General features: G+C 35.4%; 2 protein-coding genes across 3 annotated transcripts in view; one reads left to right on the top strand and one right to left on the bottom strand.

The window, feature by feature from the left end:
* Nucleotides 1-2510, top strand: part of LOC121319895 (kielin cysteine rich BMP regulator) — a 92408-nt gene extending 89898 nt beyond the window's left edge. For both annotated transcript variants that reach the window (XM_041257836.1, XM_041257835.1), the window contains 5 exons: nt 168-279; nt 390-491; nt 729-893; nt 1038-1338; nt 1603-2510. In XM_041257836.1, coding sequence (XP_041113770.1) covers nt 168-279; nt 390-491; nt 729-893; nt 1038-1338; nt 1603-1820 — 898 coding nt within the window. In that variant the 3' untranslated portion in view covers nt 1821-2510. The remainder of the gene's footprint in view (nt 1-167; nt 280-389; nt 492-728; nt 894-1037; nt 1339-1602) is intronic.
* Nucleotides 2511-9834: 7324 nt separating this feature from the next.
* Nucleotides 9835-25868, bottom strand: drd4-rs (dopamine receptor D4 related sequence). Its single transcript, XM_041258513.1, has 5 exons — nt 25446-25868; nt 14955-15238; nt 14453-14565; nt 11798-12399; nt 9835-10690 (listed from the first exon to the last, which is right to left on the bottom strand). Exons 2-5 carry the CDS (start codon nt 15189-15191, stop codon nt 10488-10490), a joined length of 1155 nt encoding a protein of 384 aa, XP_041114447.1. The 5' UTR covers nt 15192-15238; nt 25446-25868; the 3' UTR covers nt 9835-10487.
* Nucleotides 25869-26284: the final 416 nt, after the last annotated feature.

Genomic DNA, 26284 nt, shown 5'->3' with positions numbered 1-26284 from the left:
ATATATATATATATATATATATATATATATATATATATATATATATATATTTGCTATGCTTTTCCATGAGTTGAACAAATTAAACCATACAAATATTTATTGTTGCTCGAGTCTTGAACCATACATTCTTATATATTAATGATAAACCATTTTTTATGAACTTTCAGCATTCATGCAACCAATGATGACAGAGGTCGTAAAGGAGTCTCATGGACTAAAGAAGTCACTGTACTGATTGGGGATGTTGTGGTGCAGTTACTACAAAACTGGGTTGTTGTGGTATGGGGGCTTGCATTTTTAATTTGTGTAAAATATTCAAATTGCTATTCAACTAAAGTTGTTTGTTTTTGTTTTGAATAGATATTTAATGCTTGAATTTCGTGTAACAGGTGGACTATCAGACTGTGACTTTGCCTTTCCTCAAGGAGCCTTACATATACATAGAACGCAAGACAAACACAATTTTACTGAACACCAATATTGGAGTAAAGGTAAGTTTGCTTCTTGAATGAATAATGATTCAATCCCACGCCTGGATTCACTTTATAATCTTTTATCTTAACAATATTTTGAAATAATTCCAGAGGTTTTTATTAGCCTAGGAAATTTGGCCATGGCTGCAGTCATTCCATCAAAACTGAGGTACCGTCAATTCAAACACAAAACATGGTTCTGACTCTAAGCATGTTTTATGATGGGGAAATGTTTAACTTGTTACAAACCTGCAGGTTTTATGGGATGGGAAGACCCACTTGGAAGTGAGTGTTCCAGGGACATACAAAGGACACATGTGTGGACTCTGTGGAAATTTCAACAACTACCCCCAGGATGACATGAGGATCCGCACTGGACAGATTGTCTTATCTGAAGCTGCCTTTGGAAACAGCTGGAAGGTTAGTAGATTTCATATATTTTACAGATACAACTGTTTAATCCTGTACTGAAAAAATAAGACAATACAATCTGAATCAGTGCATACTGTGCTCCCTGTGACCACTGTTGTTAATGACATTCTGCTTTTCTGAACTCTCTTTCAGGTGCAAGCTGAGAACCAAACCAATGCACACTGTACTGATGGAGAGGATATTGACCCGTGTAAGGAAGCGGGATACCGTGCACGCAAGGAGGGCAATGCTAAGTGCAAGATCCTAAAGTCCAAGGTGTTTGAGCGCTGTCACAATGTGGTCCTGCCAGAGATGTTCTTCGCCTCCTGTGTTTATGACCTATGTGCCTGTGGATCCAATGGGGATGACTGCTTGTGTGATGCTCTGGAGGCCTATGCTTCAGAATGCAGGGAGTCCGGAGTCATTCTGCAGTGGAGGTCACCTGCTCTCTGTGGTACGATGCTGTTTATATCAATTTAAAGGCAGAAAGAATAACAAAGAACTCTCCCTCAAAAATGAAGTCATTTTAGTAGATCTTAATTAGGAGTAGGACCAAGTAGAAGAGCTAAAGGAGGGCACCATCTGTTGATCAAATTTTTGTTTTAGAATCTCAGCTGGAAGGATCTTCAGAAAGTGGATGTGTAAATGATCAGGTAGCGAGAAAATGGATACTACTGGTTCCTTCAATTATACTGTGTGTACTTATCTTCCTTCACAGCTGTGGGCTGTCCCCAAGACCGTGGTTATATTTTCGATGAGTGCGGCCCTCCTTGCCCCAAGACCTGTTTCAACAAAGACGTACCTCTGGGAGTGATAGAGGCCCATTGCTTCAAACCCTGTGTGCCAGGCTGCCAGTGCCCAGCAGGCTTAGTAGAGCATGAATCACACTGCATCCAGCCAGAGGCCTGTCCCAAGATTATCTATGGCAACATCTGAGAAACAAATACAAATAAGGAAACCTCTTGCACTTTCAACCATCACAATAATGGTGCTATAACTTACCAACATTGCACAGGAGGAAACCAGTTATGACATTAGATTTTGTTTTTATCTTGAAGTCCATGGTACGTTAATTAAGTATTATCAGTGCCCCTTTTCATAGTGTTCTCCCTGTATGATCAATGGAATTTAAGCCATGAATGTGGAGAGTATATGCAGGTATAGTAACTATTAATTTTGAGGGCTTTAGTCTTACAGCTACAACGGCTGGAAACAGGAGAAAAGTCTATACAATTGGGTTTCCATAAAGCCTATCTTTAAATATCTTAAAAGCTTTTGATGCATGAGTTTGAAATAGAGCATTAATTGAGGTAGAGATTTCATAGAATGAGCAGAAATTGGCGCTTTATTTCATAACTCATTTTATTTCCAGAGCAGTTAGGGTTAAATTTCACAGACAATAGACTTTCTCAGGATTCTCCGGGTATATTTCTGTGTTAAAGATTCTTGCCCAAAAACAGGGACTGTAACTTGACATATATTTGTTATATAAGCAATTATTTGTGAATTGTTTTGTTCATATCTGGGTGAAAAATAGTATTGTCAAACCCTAAGAAGTATATTGAATTTTGTGACATTTTTAAGACCACTGTTTTTTTTTTTTTTTTACTCAAACAAAAATCTTTTGTATTACTTTTTTTTTTTAGTTTTTTTTTTTTTTTTTTACTATATATTATTTAAGCATATCTAATCCTATTGTATCAAGTATTGTTTGCTTATAAAAGTAATATTCCAGTTTTAAGAAAAAACATTTTTGAAAGGAGCCATATGTGGCCTGGAGTGTACACACACCAAGAGAAATTAAAAGTAAGGTTTTAAGATTTATCCTGTTCAGACCCTGGGGCCACACGTGTCCATGTGACTAATGGGGTTTCTCTGTGTATGAAAAATAAGTTGGGACTGAAGGAGATCGACTAAATTTGCCTGTGAGTTAAATTGGGTTGGTGGTGTGAGAACCTGTGCAAGGAATTGGCATGTTATGTTCTGGACTGATCACAAACTAAGAGACACAGTTTAGAACGGCTTATCAGTGACTATGGATGCCTTCCTGAGGACCAATAAATGAGTTTTAGGAATCAGTTAGGGGGGATTGTCATCTTAATTATCTGGTCACTGCTAGAAACACTACCAGTTATTCTGATTAAATATCTTGACTTATATTTGTATACCTTCATGACATACAGCTGTCTCATTGAATAAAAAGGAAAATGTAATTATCTGATTACAATATGAAATTCCTTCAAATAACAGTGGTTTTATTTATATGATTTAACTGTGTAAATCAAAGTAAATCAAATATATTTATACATATATATATATATATATATATATATATATATATACACACACACACACACACACACACACACACACACACACACACACACACACACACACACACACACACACACACACACACACACACACACACAGTGGCTTGCAAAAGTATTCAGACCCCTGACCAATTCTCTCATATTACTGAATTACAAAAAGTACATTGAAATTTTGTTCTGTTCAATATTGTATTTTAAAACACTTAAACTCAAAATCAATTATTGTAAGCTGACATTGGTTATATGCTGGGAAATATTTTTATGAAAAATAAAAAAACTGAAATATCTTGCTTGCATAAGTATTCAACCCCCACACATTAATATTTGGTAGAGCCAACAGCTTTAAGTCTTTTGGGGTAAGTATGTACCAGCTTTGCACACAGTGTCAGAGTGATTTTGGCCCATTATTCTTGGCAGATTTGCTCCAGGTTGTTCAGCTTGGTTGGACGATGCTTGTGGACCGCAATTTTCAAATAGTGCCACAGATTCTCAATGGGATTGAGATCAGGACTTTGACTGGGCCACTGTACGACATTCACCTTTTTGTTCTTGAGCCACTCCAATGTTGCTTTGGCTTTGTGCTTGGGATCATTGTCCTGCTGAAAGGTGAATTTCCTCCCAAACTTCAGTTTTATAGTGGACTGAAGCAGATTCCCTTCAGTATTTTCCTGTATTTTGCTCCATCCATTCTTCCTTCAATTGTAACAAGATGCCCAGTCCCTGCTGATGAGAAGCATCCCCACAGCATGATGCTGCCACCACCGTACTTCGCTGTAGGGATGGTGTGTCTTGAGGCATGGCCAGTGTTAGGTTTGCGCCACACATAGCGCTTTGAGTTTTGGCCAAAAAGATCTATCTTGGTCTCATCTGGCTACAAAACCTTTTCCCACATCACAGCTAGGTCACTCTCATGCTTTCTGGCAAACTCCAGACGTGCTTTCAGATGGTACTTTTTGAGTAACGGCTTATTTCTTGCCACCCTCCCATACAGGCCAGTGTTATGCAGAGCTCTTGATATGGTTGACTGGTGCACCATTACTCCACTCCCAACCATTGAACTCTGTAGTTCCTTCAAAGTGATTGTTGGCCTCTCTGTGGCTTCTCTCACAAGTCTCCTTCTTGTTTGAGTGCGGAGTTTTGAGGGACGGCCTTTTCTTGGCAGTGCCTGGGTGGTGTGATATAGCTTCCACTTCCTGATTATTGATCCAGCTGTGCTCACTGGGATATCCAAACACTTGGATATTATTTTGTACCCTTTCCCTAATCTATGCATTTGTATTACTTTATCTCTAACTTCTGTAGAATGCTCTTTGGTCTTCATTTTCCTTCAGATTCACAGCCTTACCAATGATCTTTCAACAGTGGGGTTTTTATCCAGAAAATGTGACAGCAACTTTAATGGTTCACAGGTGGAGGCCAATGGTAAGGTAATTGTGTCCTCGTTAGGGCAATTTCTTTCATCGGTGCAAACTGGGAGCTTCCACAGCACAGGGGTTGAATACTTATGCAAGCAAGATATTTCAGTTTTTTATTTTTCTTAAAAATATTTCCCAGCATAAAACCAATGTCACCTTACAATAATTGATTCTGAGTTTCAGTGTTTAAAAATAAAATATCAAACAGAACGAAATTTCAATGTACCATTTGTAATTCAGTAATAGAAGAGAATTGGTCAGGGGTCTGAATACTTTTGCAAGCCACTGTATATATATTCCTTTTTTTATATATTTCTGTATTCTTTTAGAAATCACTTGATATTTGTGAAAAGGTGCTGTTTTGTAACCCAAATGTATTTAATACTGGGTTCAAACTGTGATTTGAAGTATTTTTAGAAATACACAATAATATTATCATTGATATTGGTTGTATGTTTGTATTTATTTTGTTTGGGTCTTTTATTGTGTTTTATTAAAATATGTTTTCTTAACACGTGCGTTCATTCTTTTTATGTTGATAACTATTCGTGACTAAGACGTGTGAACTGGTCCCATGGTCAAACCTGCATCACATACCATGCTGAAGAACACTGTTTTGAAGAGCTTTTGGGATGCTTGTGTACACAACTGAGTTTTGCCTTTACTCTGGCAAGCATTGTTCTGAATGATGTATCTCACTAGCTGGAATATACGAGGCAGTCAGCATTCATTTTTACAAGGTGCCTCGGGTACAGCGTAATATACTGCACCCAATGGAAATGGTCCTTAATCTTCTGCCCATGCTGACAACAGACAATTGACTATTAAATGCTATGTTACAGTTGGGGAACAGTACATGACATTATATGAAACAACATTTTTACACAATGAGAAATATGTACACAGTAAGAAACCACACTAATGGATTCAATTACAGTAATCCATCGCATATCCAACTGCGGTGGGACCAAAGTAAGGGCGAATTTGTAAAAATTCAGATGAATGAATTCTGTTTTTAATACCATTAAACACAGCTGTAACAATTACTATATTCACACAATTATTGTTTTGAGATTCAGCTTTTATTAGGGAGCTCCCCTAAATCCCTTGTTTAGAAAGATATAGGGTTTTAAAGCTTGTGACAGAGTAGCCGTGTGGGTGCGTGCATTCACTGCTGAGTAACAGGCAGGAGATTGAGACAGAGGTTAAAGTTGATATGCCTCACAGGCAAACAGGATTTATTTACATATCAACACACTGAACAGCTCATGTGACACTGCCAGCAGTGGTAGAGCACGGAGCTCATACAACACAGTGTACAAAAACTTTGGTAGGATCTACCATATCTGCACTAATCTTCTCTGTTCAAACGTTGTTGAAGAGGTTGATCATGGTGGATAAATGGTTAGGACAGATACGTGACAGATTACTGTGTATACCATTGTATTAGTAATAGCAGCTGTAACAATGAGTTCATTTTCTGCACAGTTTTAAAATACAAAACATTTAAATGGTACAGATGAAAGAAAACAAAAACATGACTGAGTAATGAAATAAAAACGAGGTTCCAGTCTGCTGCAGTGTAATTCCTTTTGGCTTTATCAAGCCTATTCAGAAAGTCAAGTTTCAATTTTATTGAATACTGATCAGTGATGCTGATCTTTCTGCATTTTTTAAAGCATAAATGCTCCGGTAAACACAAATAATAATCGCAATGTGTACTTTGATGGGTTTATTTTATTTATGAGGTGTGATTGCATTTTATAAAGGCTGGTTGAATTTGTTTTCGGTTTTTGACAGAGTACTGTACATTCAGATTATCATGTCTACAAAAATAAAGAAAAGCCACAGTTACTTTGGATAATTTCTGTTGATTATAATAAAAAGTGCTAGTTATTATAGTTTTATCTTGAGGTTCATGTTTTTGATGTGGTAAACACAATTATGCTGAGATGGAAATTAAATGATAACATGATAAACACTTGCAGAGCAGACTATTTTGTATTATGTATAATAACTTTGCCAAATAGAAAGCCAATAGGTATATTTCCAGAGATTCCAAATGTTGTATTTTTGTTCTGTGCATCCAAAGACTTGTAATTAAGTTTAACTTCTTGGTATTCTATCCTAACCAGCAGTTTATCATTCCCAAACTGTTATGACATAAATTATATATTATATGGGAAAAATGTAATTAATTAATCAGATTATTTTGCCTTTCATTGCAACTGTGGTACCATTTAGTGGAGTGAAAATTGGAAAGGGGTATTTCAGGTGAAACCCCCAGGCAGAAGGGGTACAAGGTTGAAAACCATTGTACTGTATTGTAATTATTAGGGTTGTGCCGAAACTACCTTTAAGAAATGTGAAGTTCTTAGGTATTAATTAAATGGAGTAAAACATGTTTTTCTAGTGTCCTTAGAAATGTGTCAGTCCTGGGAAAGGTGTTATCTTTGATTGACATAAAAATACCTATCCCAGTTTCCACAACGGGAACTCGAGTTAGGTTTAATGAAAGATCATGTTTACATAAAATCAGGAAAATGTAGTTTCCAAACAGTTTGTAAAACACTCAATGTGGAAGTTAATTGATTGGTACTCAATTGTAAAGGTGAGGGAAGGGATCTTTTCTTGTTTGGAAATCTACACATCAATAAAAAGGTGTGTTTTGATTTATGCATTATCTAACAACAAATACGAGTATTAATAATCAAGTGAATTACTCAGGAAAATACGAGTTTCGGCACACCTCTAATAATTATTATACAGTCAACTCTCATTAATACGAATTTCAATGGACCAGCAAAACAGTTTGTCTTACCATTAATTCTTATTATCAGGAGTCTAAGACAAATGCATACTATCGGTTTTTATTGAAGTTATAGTAACACTGAAATCAAATTTCAATTACAGTGTATTTTACATATTATACATTTGAAAGTGCTATGCATTTTATTGAAAATACGGTTGTAAGTGAACTAAAAACTGTACATTACAACTTGAAATCTGCATGTCCCATTCTGATCACCAGCATTTTTAAACCACAAAAGCAAGGTGTCCTCATATTGGAAACACTGACTCAAAATGCATCATAGGATCAGCAGTCCCAAAACAGCACTAAAATACAGTACAGAGGAGTTAATCTGAATGGAAGTAATTTCCCAATATACTTTATACTCAGCTTTTCAAACTAGGGCAATTAGTTTTATTCAAATGTTTCTTCCCTGGGGGTTCCCCAAAATAATTTGCACAAACAGGACATTCATGTGAAGTGAATTTGTATTATAAGTAATTCCAATAAAGGACAGCTAAATTAGGGTTAGGGTTCTTGTAGAAAATTTGTAGTATCAGGACATTAGTTTAACCCAAGTTAGTCTTAATGAGAATGTAATGTATAATAGCAAATTATATATTGGATGATTTCTAAAATGTGTTTCTTACTGTACACTTATAAGGGATATACTTTATTTGCATCAATGTTTTCTGATGCATATTGCTGAGAAAAACTAGCAATGTGGACCCTCTGCATCTGTATCTGCATCCGGCTTTGACCTTTGCCTCAGACAGCTTAGGGAAGAAGTCTTGAAGGTACTTGAAGGCTGTCAACTCCTTATCTAGAGCTCTGACAAGTTGTTTCATAAGGCCCAATTTGATGTGCAGTGGTGGCATCAGCACCTTCCGGGGTCCACCAGTGGCTCCCACTTGACGTTGTTCCTCCCCACAGAGAACTCGGTCCGCTGTGGCCAGTCCCGCCTGTGGTAGTGCGCCTTGGTGTCCCTGCTGTCCCAAAGGCAAAGATAGCAGGGAAACTTGGTAAAACCGCCTTGGAGACCCATCAGGAATGCTACCATTGCAGCCTCTTGATGCCATCTCAGAAAAATGCAGATATGTATCCACTTAGGCAGCTGGAACTAAACTGAACTGGTGGGCTTAAGGCCCCTGTATTTATACTACTATTTATATTACTGGAAAGTTCTAGAGAGTTCTAGAAGTTACTCCAAGTTTACTCAGCACTGAATCTATCTGGAATGTTCTGGAAAATAGGTACATTTCAAAATATCACTGTCCTGGTCACAAAAGCAAAGTTTGTGGGGAATAATAGCCATTTTCTATACTTTTGAGGCATAAGCAATTAGGAAATAACACTTTCTACCCAGGAACCAAAAAAAAAATAATAATAATTGTTACACAGTGTTATTATTCTTATTTAGAATATAGCAATGTGTTACTATTGTGAGAGATTATTTTAGGCTAAAACCTAGGCTAAAAAAAAAAAAAAAAAAAAAAGCCTGATTGCTTTTGTGACCAGGACAGTGATATTTTGAAATATCACTATTTCCAATGGGAAAACGTTACAAATGGGAAAACTACAAAAGATTTAGAAGTGAGTAGATTTGAGATTTACGATTATACTGTATTTACAGTATAATCGTAAATCTCGAAAAACTACTCACTTCTTTTTGTATTACTTTAGTATAAATACATGTTAATTTGGATTCATATGTTGTTTTTTTCTGACTTTATGTGAACGAAAAGACACACATTTGCCCGTTTTCCCATTGGAAATAGTGATATTTTGAAATATCACTCTCCTGGTCACAAAAGCAAAGTTTGTGGGGAATAATAGCCATTTTCTATACTTTTGAGGCATAAGCAATTAGGAAATAACACTTGCTACCCAGGAACAAAAAAAAAAAAAAAATTGTTACACGGTGTAACCATCAAGTGTACACATCAGTCGATTCAGTTGGGCATTGGTTGCAGTCAGCTAGCTGGCCAATGACATTGATCTAACATTATGAACCAAACATTGTCGATAACCTAACTACGGTTGTTTCAGGGTCACCATTTAACTCACTGGGATTATGTTAGCACAAAACATTTCTTCAACATTATGATCACAAATATAGTTGGATTAACAATGGCTAGACTATTAGAAACTGGCAGAAATATCACAGCACAGTGATCAAAAGTCAAAGTTGTGACTGTCACGTGAGACATCATCTATTGTAACTCCCTACTATATGCAGAATTGGTCTTGCAAATCTAGGGTACTGCCACAATAATTACAAATAGAACACCATAGTTCTGATGTCTCTGGAAAGTTCTAGACACTCCAACATCATCATCCTTTAATGGTCATAGGGGCATTTAAACAGTAAGAATATGGTGAAACAATATATTACAGTGTGTTACATTTCCTAGTACCCCATATGTTTTGCCTCTTTGACAAGAGACAATGAAGAATAAAAAAGAACTGTGTCACATTGATGGCATATTTTTCTAAATGTTGGTCCAACTGAACTGGTGATGTTGAACCATGGTTGGTTGATCACTTTGGTTAATGTGCTCTTCAATGTGATGGTCTGCCACCCAGCTTGGATACTGAAACTTTATAAAAATGCATTGAAAAGCTTTAATAAGGATGAAATAGCTAATATAAATTCATTAACTTCTATCCATCTATTAAGTTATTGTTGTATTAGATGCCCCTGGGTTCAAATCATTTCACTCCATTGCGTCTTAGTTAGCCCTGTTGAAATGTACTGTATAAATAAAATCAAAGAAATCAAACACACTTAGGATTCTATATAAAACAGAATTATAGCTTGCCTCAAGTACTGAGTGTGCACATTTTCACATTTTATGCCTCTGGGCTTAGAGCTCAGCATGATAATAGTCATCATAAAGGAGATGACATTGGCATGACAGTGAACATCACATTTACAGTTACATCAACTAAGGCATTTAAAGGTACAATATAATTTATACACCAGGACAGTTGTAAAAAATAAAATGAATCTCAAACTATTTTAGACAAGTACGAAAAATAAAAGTTCTTTCTCATGACAGCTTCATGTCTGACAGCATAACAGTTTCTGAAAGACATTCCTGAATTCAGTGTTGAAGGCTGTATAGATAATGGGATTCATTGCACTGTTCACATAACCCAGCCACGTTACCACACTTATCAACGTGGGTCCAATATCACAGGATTGACAAAGAACCTTGGTCACATGGACCACAAAGAAAGGTGTCCAGCATGCCAGAAACACACCTGTTGGAAAAGACATGTTTTGATTAGTTTCCACCTGGAAAGGTTTTTATAGCATGTATTATGCATACTGCAAGCACGAAAAAGAGATATCCTTTACATTAGAGACAAACATTGGCCAAACAAAGCTAGATAAATCACTTTCCAAACTGAAATTATTAAAACTATGTATCACAAAAATGTACCGGAACTAGTATGAAAGTCTAGGTAATTGAATCGAAGCACAAGCAATTTAAGGAGTTCTGAAAGATTCTGCTTTAAAAAAAAAAATTGAACAATTCCTTCCCTCAGGTTTCCATTTTCAATTTTCCATTTCCTCAAGATCCTCTAATCTCATGAGGACACATTTTTTTAAATGTTTAAATCAATTTCTTTGAGAAAAAAAAAAAAACGTATTCTTTAAGCACAAGCTACAGTACTTGTAAAAGCATATTTAACATGTTATACTAAGAACAAAATAAATAACTGTATGCTTAATTTGTAACATTTTAAAAGGTAAAATATGTACAGTACATACACAATACTAGCAGAATCAAATAGGTACTGTCCTCATCATCAAAGAAAGAAAAAGGCTGGCATATTAGGATTCACCATACAAGTCTTGACACCTTTTCCAGTAAATGTTTAGCAGCTGCCAAACCATATTACTTCCACAGTGACTCAAACACCTTATACCTCTGAATGCACACTGAGCTCTCTTGCTTGTAATATCTTCTTTATAAGAATGTTTGCTATAAAGTAATATAAAATGATTTGCAAACTCCTGACAAAGCAATTTAACTGTATGTCGTTCTAGAATACTGCCTAAACCCAGAAATATTAGTGTTTTAAGAGGGCTGAGGGCTTTGTGAGTGAACTGCTAGAGTGTGTGTATGGCAAGGCTGGTTAGGTGCTGCACCTCTTGGTTTAACCAATATGCAGTGCCGATGCACCTGTTTGTTTAAAGTATCTTGGCTAGTGATCAAATTACTGTACCAACTGACAGACCCAAAAAAAGAGGTTAGATTTAAGTATGTAATTAGTATAGTGATATCAAAGTGCAACCTGAAACTTTTGTCCTACAAAAAAACCACCAAGTCCCCTAGCCAGCACCTGTATTTAAAAACATACCTACAACGATGGGCAGGACCTTCATGGCCTTACATTCCCTGCCACTCACTCTGCGGCTCTTACTTTGAGACCCCTTGCTGGAACAGTGGTTTTGTTTGAGTCCATTCTCTTTAGGGCTACCTTCTTTCAGCCGTTCCTGAGCCTCTGCCTCAGATGTGCTATCCAGTTGGGTTGTGATCAAGTCCTTCTCAGGCAAGGTTGTCCGATTGGCCGTGGTGGGGCTAAGGTTGGGCATCAGGTACTTCACCTTCTCCCTCCTCTCCCTGCTCAGGCCCTTCAGACTAAGGGAGAACCTCCCCTCCCCACGCATCAGGTTTGACTTGCGACTGGCACTCCACCTCTTCAGTCCACGGAACATCCAATAATAGAGCAGCAGCATGATTGGACAAGGCACAAAGAAGGAACACACAGAGGAGTAGACCACAAAGTTGTCATCCTCCAGCTTGCAAACGTGAGGATTCCTTTGGGGGGCACGGTTCAAGCCGAAGATAACTGGGCTGGCTACCCCAAAAGATAGGACCCAGGTTGCCGTGATTAGGACCAGCTGGCGCATGCTGAATTGATTCCTGTTGTACTTCAGAGGAACTACCACTGCAATGTACCTGAGACACAGAACATTAGATTTGAATTCATATCTATTTCAATTTGCTTATCACAGACAGATGTACTCAACCTTTTTTTTTTACAAAATGTAAACTGTATGGACCAACTCAGATATACAGTTAGTGTAATCCTTACAAAAACATCCTGACCTGTTTATGTCTAGGTTTGAAACATATACTTTTTTATTCCACTTGAAAAAGACACTGCGTTGAATCATATAACCTAAATGGACAATGAGACCTGTAGTGAACAGGAGATCTATATTTTATATTCAGAAAATGAGAACACTTATCCATCACCTTGGATTTAGGTTTATTCTGTCCTGGGAGACTTAGGTAAAATGAGTTGTCTTACCCTACAGGTAAGAGTAGCAGATAGATAATATAAAATAAGCCCTGCCCAAGACAACAAAAACATCAGTAAATACGACAATACCAGTTTTTAAAGTCAGGATTTCCAATGGGTGACTCACTAGGGTACAACATTGCAACTGCCTCTTTGAGTATTTGAACATTCTGTATTTTTGCCAGAAATACATTGTGTCTGGAGCTTGCCACTCACTGCCTTCCTTTGGCCTGCACACATGATTGATGAGGTGCACCCCAGGCCTGCACACCCACACATGCTACTGTTTGTTTGCTACTGTATAATATTTATTTCTTTAAAATTGTGCAAGACCTACTGCATATAGTATGGACGTGAAGGACAGGTCATTCTTATGGAATTATTTAATTAGCAAGTGTGTTAAGAATAATTATTAAAATCTGAAAATTCAGCTGTCAGCTAAGTTGAGGTTAGGCTGCTCTTCTAAATGTTGGTTCAAAGGTACTGCTTCACAGCCCGGAATACCCTGCATCAACCAGCAGTGTCCAAATCTTGATTTAGGCTAATAATTATGAGTGCCCCCAGCATGTTGTATTTACAGCTCGAAGAATCCCAACCACTTACAGCAAGCAGACTGAACAAATCAATTTGTAGAACATTTTTCTCATGCAATGATGGGAGAAATAGATATTGACAAAACCATAAATATTACTTAAATTGAAAAATCTATAGTATAGAATTTGAAAAGGGCTAGTCAGAGATGTTTTACGATTTTTTTGTGGAAATGTATGGGTTTAAAACAAATTAAGAACTCCTTTGCATCTAACAGTAATACTTAATGGCACTGGACCTTATTCACAAATCTTAAACTCAGCTTTAACTGAGTTGTTTATTTTATGAATAAATTGGGATATGTATCAGTAAAGTTGGATATTACACACTCCATACTACTGATTACTGTTGTTCTTGAAACCACCAAAATTCCAGAATAGTTTCAGGAATATCAAACTTGATTTATTAAATAAATCATGAGTGAAAGCTTTGTGAATGGAGCTCAGTGCCTCAATAAATAGGGGGTTGCAGGGGGGGGGCAGGGTTATGGTTACACTCTGGTGTACCGCAACTACCTAGAGGTTAGAAATGATTATCATATATTGAGGCCATAAGTAAGCTTAAAACATCTGAATTTTAAAAAGTTGCTAGGACATGATGACTGAAACAGAAAATGATACAAAGTTCATCTAAACAACTAGAAGAGTTCAGATAACTCTGATATTTCTCATATGTACCAAGTTGTTCTTTAAAGATATATAAATACATTAATACCATGAACACATAGTAAATACAACCTTTAAATACAGTGTTCAAGGTGACAAAGAATCATCAATGATATTCATATCTCTTTGCATATAAAATAATTGGAAATTCATTGCAATCTGTTAGTTGCCAAGCTACGGGTTTGTTCTGCACTTTGATTTTTATCAGTGTTGGAAATCAAAGCAGAAAACTCCTAAAAACCATTTATTGAACCCAATATTATTCTTTATGAGACTTTATGAGAATTAAACAACCTGTCTATTAATATCCAACATGGTTTTAAGAAAAGAATAAAGATTTTCAAAATGAAATTGCTTAAAAATAAATTGATCAATAAGCATGCAACAATATAGCAAAATAATTTTGCAAGCAATACATTAGCAATTTGTAAGTTCAATGAGCAATACTTACCTATCAACGCTGATTGCACCGAGGTTCAAAATGGAGGCTGTGCAGAGCATTACATCCATTGTCATCAGTGCATCACAGATAGAGGTGTTTAGGGTCCATATACCACCCAGAAACTAAACAAAGGTGATATTTCAAGTACAGTAATATAAATAGTAGTCAAGGAAATATATTTCACATCATAGAAAGTAGCTCAGATTTCAGTAAAAATGTAATAAAATAAAACCAAAAATATTTTGTTACCATTATTATATTACTTTCTCAAAATCTTATACTTACACCTCTGAGTCTCTGGGTTCTATGGAGCATTGCACATTCAGAGGGGAGTCTTATGAACATGAACCCCCATCTGGAAAGTGATCATGCACAACAGGAAAACTGGATCTACAATTTTAATCATGTATGGTTGCCAGGTAACCTTATAAACACCAGTCCAAACTGAAGAGTCATGTCAGATTTGGGTACTTGAAGGCAGGGCTCTTTTTTTAATGAAAAGTACTCTTACCTCTGAGTAGACATACAATGGAAGGACCAATATGGCAAGGAGGAGGTCTGCGACAGCCAGGCTGACAATGAAGTAGTTAGTGGCAGTTTTCAGAGATCGTTCTGTCAGCACACTCAGGCAGACCAGGGTGTTCCCCAGAATAATGATAAGGATGAGAGGAATTCCAAAAAGAAGAGCCAGATAGTTGTACTCAACGTGATCGTCCTCCCAAGTTCCGTTGAGTGTCACATTGCCCATGATGGTGTCACCAAGCTACCGGTACTTCCTGGACCTGGCATCAACATCTGGAATTCAACATGGACTGCATGAGGACAATACCGAATATAGGGGTAATTGTTGATAACAAGAACCATATTGGCGATATTATTATTATTTATTGTTAATGAGAAATAGAAACCTGCAAGTATTAGTACATTTTCTATAAAACAACATGAATACCTGACACCTGTATGTAACACATCCTAAGATTTAGAACAAAAATGAATACAACTCAGAAGAGGCATAAAAAAGGCAAGCCCCTATGAATTTAAGTTTTTTTCATACAAAATAAAATTACAAACTAGATCCAAAAATACAATTGTGCAAGGAACTTAATCTGATTTGTCTCTAAAGATATGTAATAAACAAAAAAAAATACTGATAATGCATCTTTAACACACAGTGATGGCACCATATTGTGCACAGCCTGGCATTCTATTGCTTTGTGCTGCCCACATCTATATAACCTTCATTACTGTATGTCTCTATATACTGTAGTGCAACAATATTCAATCAAAATTCCACACATAAGACATCATAAAAGGTGCTTAAGAAAAACACACAAATGCTTCCCTGAAGTAACTCCTTGGTCTGGCTTGAGATTTGATACCTTATTTATCACATTTGCTGCAAGACTTTCCCACAGACCAATTATTTGAAAATAAATGTTAAAAAATTATTATCATATAAATCAGCCATAATGAAAGTTCTCAACAACCCACAAATAAAATAATTAAAATAATTAAATGTTAAAATAATTTCTTAGAGGCAAAAGGTAAAATCTAAAGAAATAACAATGGTATAAATTAATGCACTTGAGAAGCTGGATAGGCCTATTTAACAATATAAGTCCAGGTTGCTCTGGTGATGCAGTGTGCAATTCATAAAGAGCCTAACAAAATGAAATGACAGTTATTAGCTTTCGATATTTAGAGATGTTTAGGGTACTCAGATGTCTGGTACTCTGGGACACAAGAATCAAAATTGTATAAAAAATTGATTCTGCAGGTACTGTAAAGTACCTCCAAAGGTGAATGTGGGAGCAATGTTCTCTATTATAGTAAACACTCATGACAAAGATCCTAATTGAAAGTCAAACAACATGGCTAGCTAACCCATTCGACCTCCCTCATTTCTTCACAAAGAAGAGTCTTCTACCCTCTGTTCTACACATTATTTCTAACCAAAAATTTAGTATTTGTAAGATTTATATAAAAACCCTATATGATGGATTACTTAAAAGTATACAGTAAATTCCAGCGTAATTTCTCTCTCACCCACAATACATCTTAAATTAAATTATTCACCAGTAACTGGCAAGGCAAAACAAATTCTTGTTGTGCCAGGTGGTTCATTGAAGTTCAAGTCGGATTTGTCTGCATTTACCAACGCTTCTTGAGCTCTGATTAGTCTCTTATCTGAAACAGAATGCATGAATAAGTCGATCATGCAACCCAAATGGAAAAGAGTTGTAACTTCAGGGAAGTTTAAGCATAATCAATCAGCTGAAAAATGCTGTTTAACGGTGTTAAATTAAAGTGGCAGAATTTTGGAAACGACACTTGTTATTTTCAATAATTGGTGTAAAATGATAATATTTGCTAAAATGAGCTGTAAATTAAGTATTGTAATACTGTATATTGTATACTTTCTGTATTATACACAAAAAGAAAATGTGTTCCTGATTCTTATCAGATTCTGTTATCACTGTAATTCTTATTGCAAATAACTCTTAATCTAGTGGAGATCCTGTCAATACTGGAACCACGCAACACTAGTGCGTGACAGTGGGAATGACGCACCTCTCCAGTAGCAGTACACAACAAAAAAACATCCACAAGATAACTATCATAGCTTGCTTTCTCACCTGAACAGCAGTTGATCAGTTAGGAGTTAGTCATCAGCAAAGACCTCAAATTAAAAAACATGCATTGCTATATTTGATTTGAACCACACTTGATATCACTGGTACTGTAATTCTTTAAAAAGTAGTTTGGTTTTGAAGAAAGGTGGTTAAACCCCAAAGCAGAGCTCCAAGTCCTTTGTGTTTGTTATTCTGAGCCCTTCTGCACTGGGTTCCAGTAAACCAATAGATGTATTATGGGAGGAGGAGTACACAAACCAATCATGTATCCCTGGCATTCCCTTTAAGAGGAGTGCTGCCTCTGCCATTGGTTTGCTTGGTTACTTAATTTAGAAATTGGTTTTAAAAAAGCCCATACATAATTTGTCAGTGATATTTTATATTACTGTTAAAATACAAATATGGAATGAATAGTATACAAATGTTTTCAAATGTTATTATAGTATGTTTGCTCCTGGTGCAAACATGGAAAAACATGAGTCAGGTAGTGCGTGCTGTTATCTATGGATGATTTTTGACGTTTAAAGAACATACATAATTGGAGGCAGTGTGGTCCAGTGGTGTAAGTCCTACTACTCACTATGTGACCCTGAGCAAGTCACTTAACCTCCTTGTGCTCCATCCTGTTGATGAGAGATTAAATCAATCCTACTGTAAGTGACTCTGCATATAATGCACAGTTCACAGCCTACCTCTGTAAAGCACTTTGTGATGGTGGTCCACTATGAGAGGTGCTATAATAAAAATAAAGATATAGATAGCTTAGAAAATATAAGACCCTATTCTTCCAAGGACACAATATTCTAGACAGACCCAGATCACTGGCTGGGCAAATAACAAATATAGTTAAAAGCTGTGAGAATCTAGGATATCATTCTATAAAGTGCTCACTGTGTGTGTGTGCATGCCTATTTGCATAAGTGTTGTAATTGTTATATTATCTGCTTATGTTTAGTTTTTACCACAGGGATCATAATACCCAATTACAGTTGCAACATGAAACTCTGACACTAACAAGCACTATCTAATTAAAATGTTGTCTAGATAAATGATGACATTGTTATCAAAGGGAAAATGAGAATGTTTTCATACAGGCGATATTGCTGTAGCACTGAACTAGTGGACCATATGTTTCTGTGATCAATGTTAACTTTGAGTTGCTTTACTGAATTTTAATCCTGGCTATTAAACACATTTGTAAAACAAAATAGCAACTTATTTTTGTTTTTAAAGGGCTACTTGCTGCCACCTACATTTCCAAAATTGGGTCTATGACCTGCTTAATATTATATTGTGTGTTTTTAATAATTATCCATTGTTGTTTTAGTTTAGACCATTATATATCCAGTTTATTAAAGTTCTTTTGTAATCAAGGGGGCTGCTTCAAATTTTTTTTAAAAAAATAGACTTCCAAGCTGAATTTCTCAAGTGCGATGGTTTTATAAAGGGCCTCAAAGGGTATGCAACTGTAATTTCTGCCCCCTCATCAAGTGTGGAAGCTGTTAATTAGTAAATAGAAAATCTCCATACAAAATAGCAGTAATTACAGCTGCATGTGGAGCCAATACAGCACATAACTGACAGCTAACATTAGCTGGTAAGAAACTATGATTGAGTGATGATTTTGATGAGTTTTTTTATAATTGTAAAGTGGTTTATAATGTATTTAGTATATCAGCTTCCAGACTATGAACTCTGTGTAGTAATAATAATATTACAATGCATTTTTGTGGGGAATGCATTCACTGGTTCTGTATATCTTCTACAGCAACATATTTACATTCACTATTTTTTCAACTGCAAATGGAAACCGCGAAGATGACAGGAAGATATATAATATGCGCTCCCCCTCATCTGAAAAGCATTATCCTTCTGTAGTCTCAATTGCAAACAGGGGTGCTGTCATGTTTCAAAGCACACCTGTGTTGTTTCAATAGGTAGATGAAATTCTGTTACCTTATGTAACAGTATAATGAATAATGTGTAATAATGTATGTCTTTGCAAAATACAACCAATCAGCAGCCAATGTGTTGCATCTGAGTCTTACAGCAAATGTGTTATCTTTTACACTACAAGCTTGGAAAAGTTCAAATGAACTGAAGACATCAAGAATTTGAAATCAGTAAATGTTTGAAAAAAGATTAATTATAACAATCAGACTGAATGCATACAGTAACTGGCGGTGAGTGAAGTATGGTTTGCAGCAGGGTATAATTTTCGACCTGAACTACATACACCTATTGGCATACAAAGATAATTGCTGTACCCAGGGAAAGTGTTGGCAGCATTATGTTTCCATATTGATTGCCACCTTGAAACCTCTGAAGAAAAGGAAATGCTGTTCAGGCCTCCACATACAAATGTAAAGTATGAGTCATTGATGTTTGAAAAAAAGAAAGAATACATATTTTCTTTCAATTAGCTGTAGCAATCTTTTTTCCTATAGCATTAGAACTATTTTACTCATTGTGTTTAATTTGTGTTAAATTTAGACAGCTTGCATATGTTTTGGTTTTTTGGGTTTTTTTTTTTTTTTTTTTGCATGATGGGGAAAACATTTCCTGTATAAGACCAGCACAAAGGTCAATGCAGCTCCCCTGTGGGTTACAAAAGTAGTTTGCCATTGTCTGTTTAGTAATATTCTAAACAAAATGATGAACCCATCTGCCTAATAAAAATCCAATCATGGCCACAGTCAGTCACTTTTGATCATAAGACCTCCAAAATCTGATCAACACAACATTTGTAGTGCTGTTTTGGAATGGTATAAAGAAAAAACAAATATTAATTTTATTGTCCTCAGTGAATATTTGAGTAAATGTTGTGGTTAAAGACATAACTTGTTATTTATGATGTGCCTATTCAACAACTTTCATTGTCTTATTAGTCTTCCAAGTACCAAATGTTGTGCCAATTGTGTTATCTTTGACCACCACATTCTTAAATTCCAGCTGTGGGTTTCTCCTTGAGGTAATGGATGGCCCATCCTGTAGCTGACTCAGTTAATATTCTCTAGAGAGAGTTCATGCGCTACGCCGGGGTCATGCATTGCTTTAAATACAGTATATTCAATGTGCTATTGTTTCTTTTTTATTTTCTTTAAATGGCTAACAAATCATACCAAAATAAAAATGATGAATTGTTTTACAGCTCAGCTTTGACAATTTAAATTGACAATTTATATAAAAATTTAAATTGGAACACAGTTTGACTTTATATTTAATCACGCAATAGGTCTATATAAAAGTCCATGTATCATAATAAAACAGAGTTTATAAGCATTGATTACTGTACTATAGATACATCAGTGAGCACTGTACTGTATATAGCACAATGCATGTATGGTCTATGATATACATTGATGTTCAAAATCATTTTCTGGGCTGGGTTGTATGAGGTATTATTTTTTAAGCTGACTGGAAGACTTAGATACATTGTCTTTTCTTCTGATTGCTAGGAACATTTTAAACAAATGATTATTTCTTGCCCTGCAGATTGCTGCAGGGTATTTTGTTTTTACTATTTTGGAATGAGGGTACCAAAAAGCAACATACATTGTGAGATCTGTTTGTCATGTCAGAGCACAGTACATACCATGCTTCCTGATTTTAAACTCGAAATTCTAATAGTTCACTAGGTTACCAATTGCATCCATGGTGACACAACTCAATAAGTTCTCAAATAACTGCAGTCCAAGAGGTGAAACTAAATATGTATGTCTAGTGTGTATTATAACTAAGTTTTAAGATATCCTGATATGTCCAGATTAATATGATTATATTATATTTTGTAAATAAATATACATAAATAGCCCTTTCTAGCATATTATACACAGTATATAAATTATGGTATATTTTACAAGTGCAACTCACTACAGAGGTCAGCTGCATGTATAACAATAAAGATACTTACATTTTGTATTATTATTATTATTATTATTTATTATTATTATTATTATTATTATTATTATATTATTATAGCGCTTACTGTACATTTAGAAAATGTTTGTCATTGTCGACCAATATCTTAAACAAATTCTTTTTCTACCTGAAAGGCACATATCTGCAACCTCAATTTGTGAGCCACTTAAAAACTGGAACAATACAATGCGCCAACCAAAAACTATTAAGCAACAATTTTATTTTCTTACCACGAAAACAGAAATGAATCATATTCATTCAGCTAGTTAAGGATTTTAAATTGCAGAAATAGCAAATGCTGTCATGCAAAAAAAAAACTTAAACCACTGAGCTCCTTTTCCATAAGTAGTTGATAAAGTATTTAGCTGGGTGGTTCCCATCTGATGACCCCTGTGAGACCACAGTTGCTTTCCATCAAAAGGTGTTACTGTTTTTATCAATACTGAACACCAGTGTCCCAGGTAAATCACTTCCTAGATGTGTACCACAGTACACAAGGAATAGAACAAACACTGTTATCATTGCTTATTTACATTTTCTGAGTTATGTTGTCAAATATGACACAAAGATGAAGATTGCAACTTTGCTCAAATGCCGACATGTCCTTCTTAGCTATTATTCCACCAATAATATTACGCTCCTCTGTACAGTATGTGTCAATCAACTAATGTCAGCCAAAATCTATTTCAAGATAAAGACCAAAGCATATGCATGCACTGCAGTGGTGGAGTTCATACAACTTCATCATTTTGATTAATTCCTTTCTGCATAATTGGTTGTCTGTTAAAAAATATATAACTGGTTAAGAAAGAGATCCAGGATGTCTTTCAGTATTTTTAGAAGTGGTACAAGTCATATTAAATACTTGTAATACTGTGCATACAACAGTTACAGTGCAGTATATGTAACCTGTTCTGAGAAAAACAGCCATATAAAATAGGGGAAGGGATTCTACCTCTCCTGCATCTAGTCCTTATCTTGTTGAGAAGTGTTACTAAAAATACTGTAATAGCTCAGTGTGTCTTGAATTGAAAAGATTCACATACATATGGATGAGGTTTAGCATGGATCTGATTACTGCAATCTGACTGTTTTAGTTAGTTTCAAAAAGGAAGTTCTAAAAAGCAGGACTGCAGTAGAATTCCTGAATCCCCTCTACTTCGGCTGTTTTTATCTTGGAACAAGTCACATACAGTACAGTACATACAGCAAAAAGCTAAAGCAGCTAACCTGTGTATCATCTTTTCTTTTTTCTGGCACCTGCACTACTCCTCTGCTAAACTTATTTAAAATTATTATTATTATTATTGTTGTTGTTGTTTTTAATATCCACAGCAACATATCAAATAACATGAAGAAACCTAATATTGTAGCTGCTTTTAAAGGGCTTTTTTAATACTCAGCAGCACAGTATACGTGCTGAAAATGCCCTCAGCAAATTTCATCATCTCAGGAGTTAAAGCTTTGAGAATAGGATCCATTATCATTAACTTCCCTTAATGTTTATGTACAATTATTTACTGAATTTGTCTATGACTGGCTATTAGTGAATGTCTTCAACAAGAAAATCTTAAAATTTTTCCTGTGTCAAGATGCATTTAATTTTAGCAAGAGTCAATGGGGTCTGAAGCTGTAAAACAGATTGTTTCAATAGATTATGCCTTGCTAGTTTTACCTCCACAAACTGAGCTTATCTGAGTCTGCTGGATGATTATGGAGCTGCTGGCAATTTTTTAAAATTAAATTAACCTTTGCAGCTGGGGCAGTTGAAACTAGTATAGCTGAGCTTGGTTCAAGAAAGCATGTAGAACTATCTGGAATTTCAGTTTTTTTATATACTTTTTAGAGATTTTTAAAAAATGTATTCATTTTTTTTTCCAACCTAACTCCCTCATGTAAGAGTTTAAGGAAGGCACTCTTTTTGAATGCCTCAACCTATTCATTAGTCACTAATTACAAATTTAAAAAAAACAGTTTTGCATGAACCAAACCTCTAGGATCATCTCAGACAATCAGATTCCAGTTAGAGCGTCCATTATCGACAGGAAGCATTTCAGTCTAAAAAATAATCGAAGAACATTAAAATGCCCTAATAGACAAAAAATTAATTCTTTATGTGCACTTGTTGGGGTCAAATATCTAGCAGGTGCTGAAAAATACTGGACTTTTTAACGAGCTGAAGCAATTTGCAGGTAATAATTCCTTTTAATTACCTTACGTGGAACAAATCATTTAACCTTATTCTGCTCTACTGAAGGCAAAAGATTTGTCTTGGTCCAAATCCAGTAAAATTACAAAGCGGCAAAAAGTGTAATGCTAATACTAGAAAGCTGGAAATTAGAAATACTAATCCTATCCATTAACGATTCTAAATTAGTCAGAAGGAACACTGAAAGGAAACAAGTATGAGTGTGGTACAAGAGCAGCAACGCTACCGTACACGCTATGAGCTGTCAAAGCTCTGAATAATCCTGCAAATAACACAGATGTGGAAGAAACTAACACTACACAAATGTCAACTTTTAAATCATAGGTCTAGTTTTTGTCTTCTTACAAGTTTGATACAACCACTCAAAGATGAATTCAATTTATAATTTTTACTCATGATCTTACTCTATGCTCACCTTTAAAAAAAAAAAAAAACATTCTGTCTTTGATAGGTTTGAAAGTTGATTTATAAATCTTGAGAATTATGATATCAGTTTGTCAAAAAAAAGCTATTGAATGGCCATATTAAATGTCGTAACACATTCCAACAAGCATATACAACAAGGGGATACAGTATATAATTCATGGAGCTAGTTCTTCTTATAAATAGGGAGATTTAACACTGCAGGCAAAGGAGCAACATTGACACAACGAAACTGAAATCAGCTTTTTGTGATTTTTCTATACAGAAGCTTTGCAATGGAGCTTCTGCTTTGTTATTTATGGACTGGAAAATCTCCACCTCCCTGTAAGTGTCATGGGAATATAATACAGCTGTGCTGACAGGCGTACCTCTTAAACACTTTTACAAATGGGAGATGTACTGTGGGGATGCACCTGCTGGTAAGGAGACTATAGTGTTGCTTGAATGCGCCATGGAGGGGAAAGCAGGTGGTGCAGTGTCTGACATGTTTTTATGCTGCTTGTTCCCCCTGGTCTCGATTAGTCTGCTAAGTCCTCCCCTGTACATGTTTTGTATGGAGTGGTTTGTTTTGGATGGCAGTGCTAGGGAGTGCATGCAGGGTCTGCTGTCAGTTAATAGACAGACGCAGTATTGCAGGGTGAAGAGATTGTTACTGGCTGTAGAAAGAGATAACAACTGCATCACAGCCAGAGGAAGAGCATAGGGGCCCACCAAGTCCCTGTCTGTACCTAGGGAAACATCAATATAGAAACCCACTGTGTTACTCGGAACCACTAGTTATTCAGCAATACTTTGAATTGGGCCATTAAATAGTCACATCATCTTTCTCTGGCTTTTACAAAGTTTACAATAAGCAAAACGACCTACTGCTAGATGTTTTTTATTAGGGTTGTCCTTACTTGATTTATACAGGTATATGTGGTTATCTAGCCAACAATAACTATAATTTTAGTTAAATGTGTAAATAAAAAGGGCAACAGGAAGAATTGACTTGATTTTATCAGCAGTTACTTCACCGTTACAAAAGTTTACCATAGCATTTAGCAGTAACAGTAATTCTTCAGTTTGCCATTTTTGTTGTAATCCTTTATAGTTTATAGCTTTGCCATGCTACCTGTTATTTGCCATTGCCTATCTGTGCTTGAACACGGTTTCACTATTCATTTGTTTAATACACTTAGACGTTTACGTTTATATACTACACTGACATAGCTATAGGGGAGGTACATTTCCACCAGGCATATATCTTTTAAATATGAGATTCTTCAATGAAAGTCCCCAGGTTTTCCCTTCTGGTAGCATTTTTTCCATCTGACCAGTCAATGTGTGCTTTGCTCAGATTTTACCTTGACCAAGTGTTTACTTTATTATATTAATATTTTAAATATTGTGCTTTATAAAAAATAAATAAACAAATAAATAAATAAATAAAAAGAGCTTTAAACTACTTGGTAGTAAAAAGCCCATTTAAAAAGATATGTTGTTTTTGTACAAATACAATAAATAAATAATTATTTTACAGAATGTACCCATAATGCAGATTATTCTCCTTTTACTGCAAAGTTTATATAAATATTACAATGTTTTTTAATTAAGGAATATCGCACCTCAGTTGTAACCAATGGCAACATGTATTCAAATGATAACAAAATCACATGAATTATATCACCATATGTTGTATACATAATTGTTTTTCATATTTTAAATATGTTACAAATATGGTTTTCTTTTGTTTTGCATATTGCATGTGGAAAAAAACAAAACTGTAGTTATTTGACAAGTGCACAGGTAGAGGCTAAAAACAAACTGTACTTACCAGTTCCCTTTATCTCTGCTTGTTGAAAATGGCAGGAAAAAACGTCCAAATCCTTTTTTGTCTTGACTTGTCATTCTTTTAATTCTCAAATGTCTGCCTTTTCACCTGTGACCCATCTGCAACACACTTGTGGTCCAGTTTTATTAAATGCTCCTAATTATCAGTCACAAAAGTTAAGTTGTTCTCAATCTCCAGTTTTCCAGTCATTTATCTAGTCCTAAACTTTCATTTTTGTCATGAAATTCTATGTTTTCAGTGTAAATTTTTCTGAAACTAACTTCAGATAAGCATGTTGTGTTTATTTGTATTACTTTCCATTGTTTTGTTTTTATTCCATCTGTCCTCTGTTGTTATTGAAAGCTGGGTGATATTTTCTCTCCGTGTGCCTATTGCCTCCCTCTCCTTTCCTCTCTGGATGTTAAGTACCAGCACATATGCAAAATTTCCCCTGATGCTTCCAGCTGCAGGGATTGGTTGTGAAGCAGGCAGAGCTACATTCTCAACAGTGTCTTAAAGTGACTGCACGTTTATATGACTTACTGTATTTCGATATTCTTTGCTAAAATTGACAGCTCAGCTGCTTTACACATCATAATTGCAGCTGGTTTGTAGGTTGTGTAAACTAAATTGTCATAATAAAATTGATATTAAATGTTTAAAAGTTAACCACACCTACTGTACTTTTGGTTCATCAGTTATTCTAAAAGCTAAGACTTTAACATGGGGTGCCAAACAGGCAATATATCAACTTTGATAGATATATATATATATATATATATATATATATATATATATATATATATATATATATATATATATATATATATATATACGCACAC

This window comes from Polyodon spathula, chromosome 8 (genome assembly GCF_017654505.1).
Source record: "Polyodon spathula isolate WHYD16114869_AA chromosome 8, ASM1765450v1, whole genome shotgun sequence".
NCBI lineage: Eukaryota > Metazoa > Chordata > Actinopteri > Acipenseriformes > Polyodontidae > Polyodon > Polyodon spathula.
The sequence above is the reverse complement of the archived record's forward strand: the minus strand, read 5'-3'. Positions and strand labels throughout refer to the sequence as shown.

Coding starts and splice junctions, on each gene's coding strand:
- drd4-rs (XM_041258513.1), bottom strand. CDS start 15,191: ATGGGCAATGTGACACTCAACGGAACTTGGGAGGACGATCACGTTGAG. Junction 14,566..14,954: donor CATTGTATGTCTACTCAGAG/GTAAGAGTACTT, acceptor ACCTTTGTTTAG/TTTCTGGGTGGTATATGGAC. Junction 10,691..11,797: donor GGTCCTGCCCATCGTTGTAG/GTATGTTTTTAA, acceptor CTTTTCCAACAG/GTGTGTTTCTGGCATGCTGG.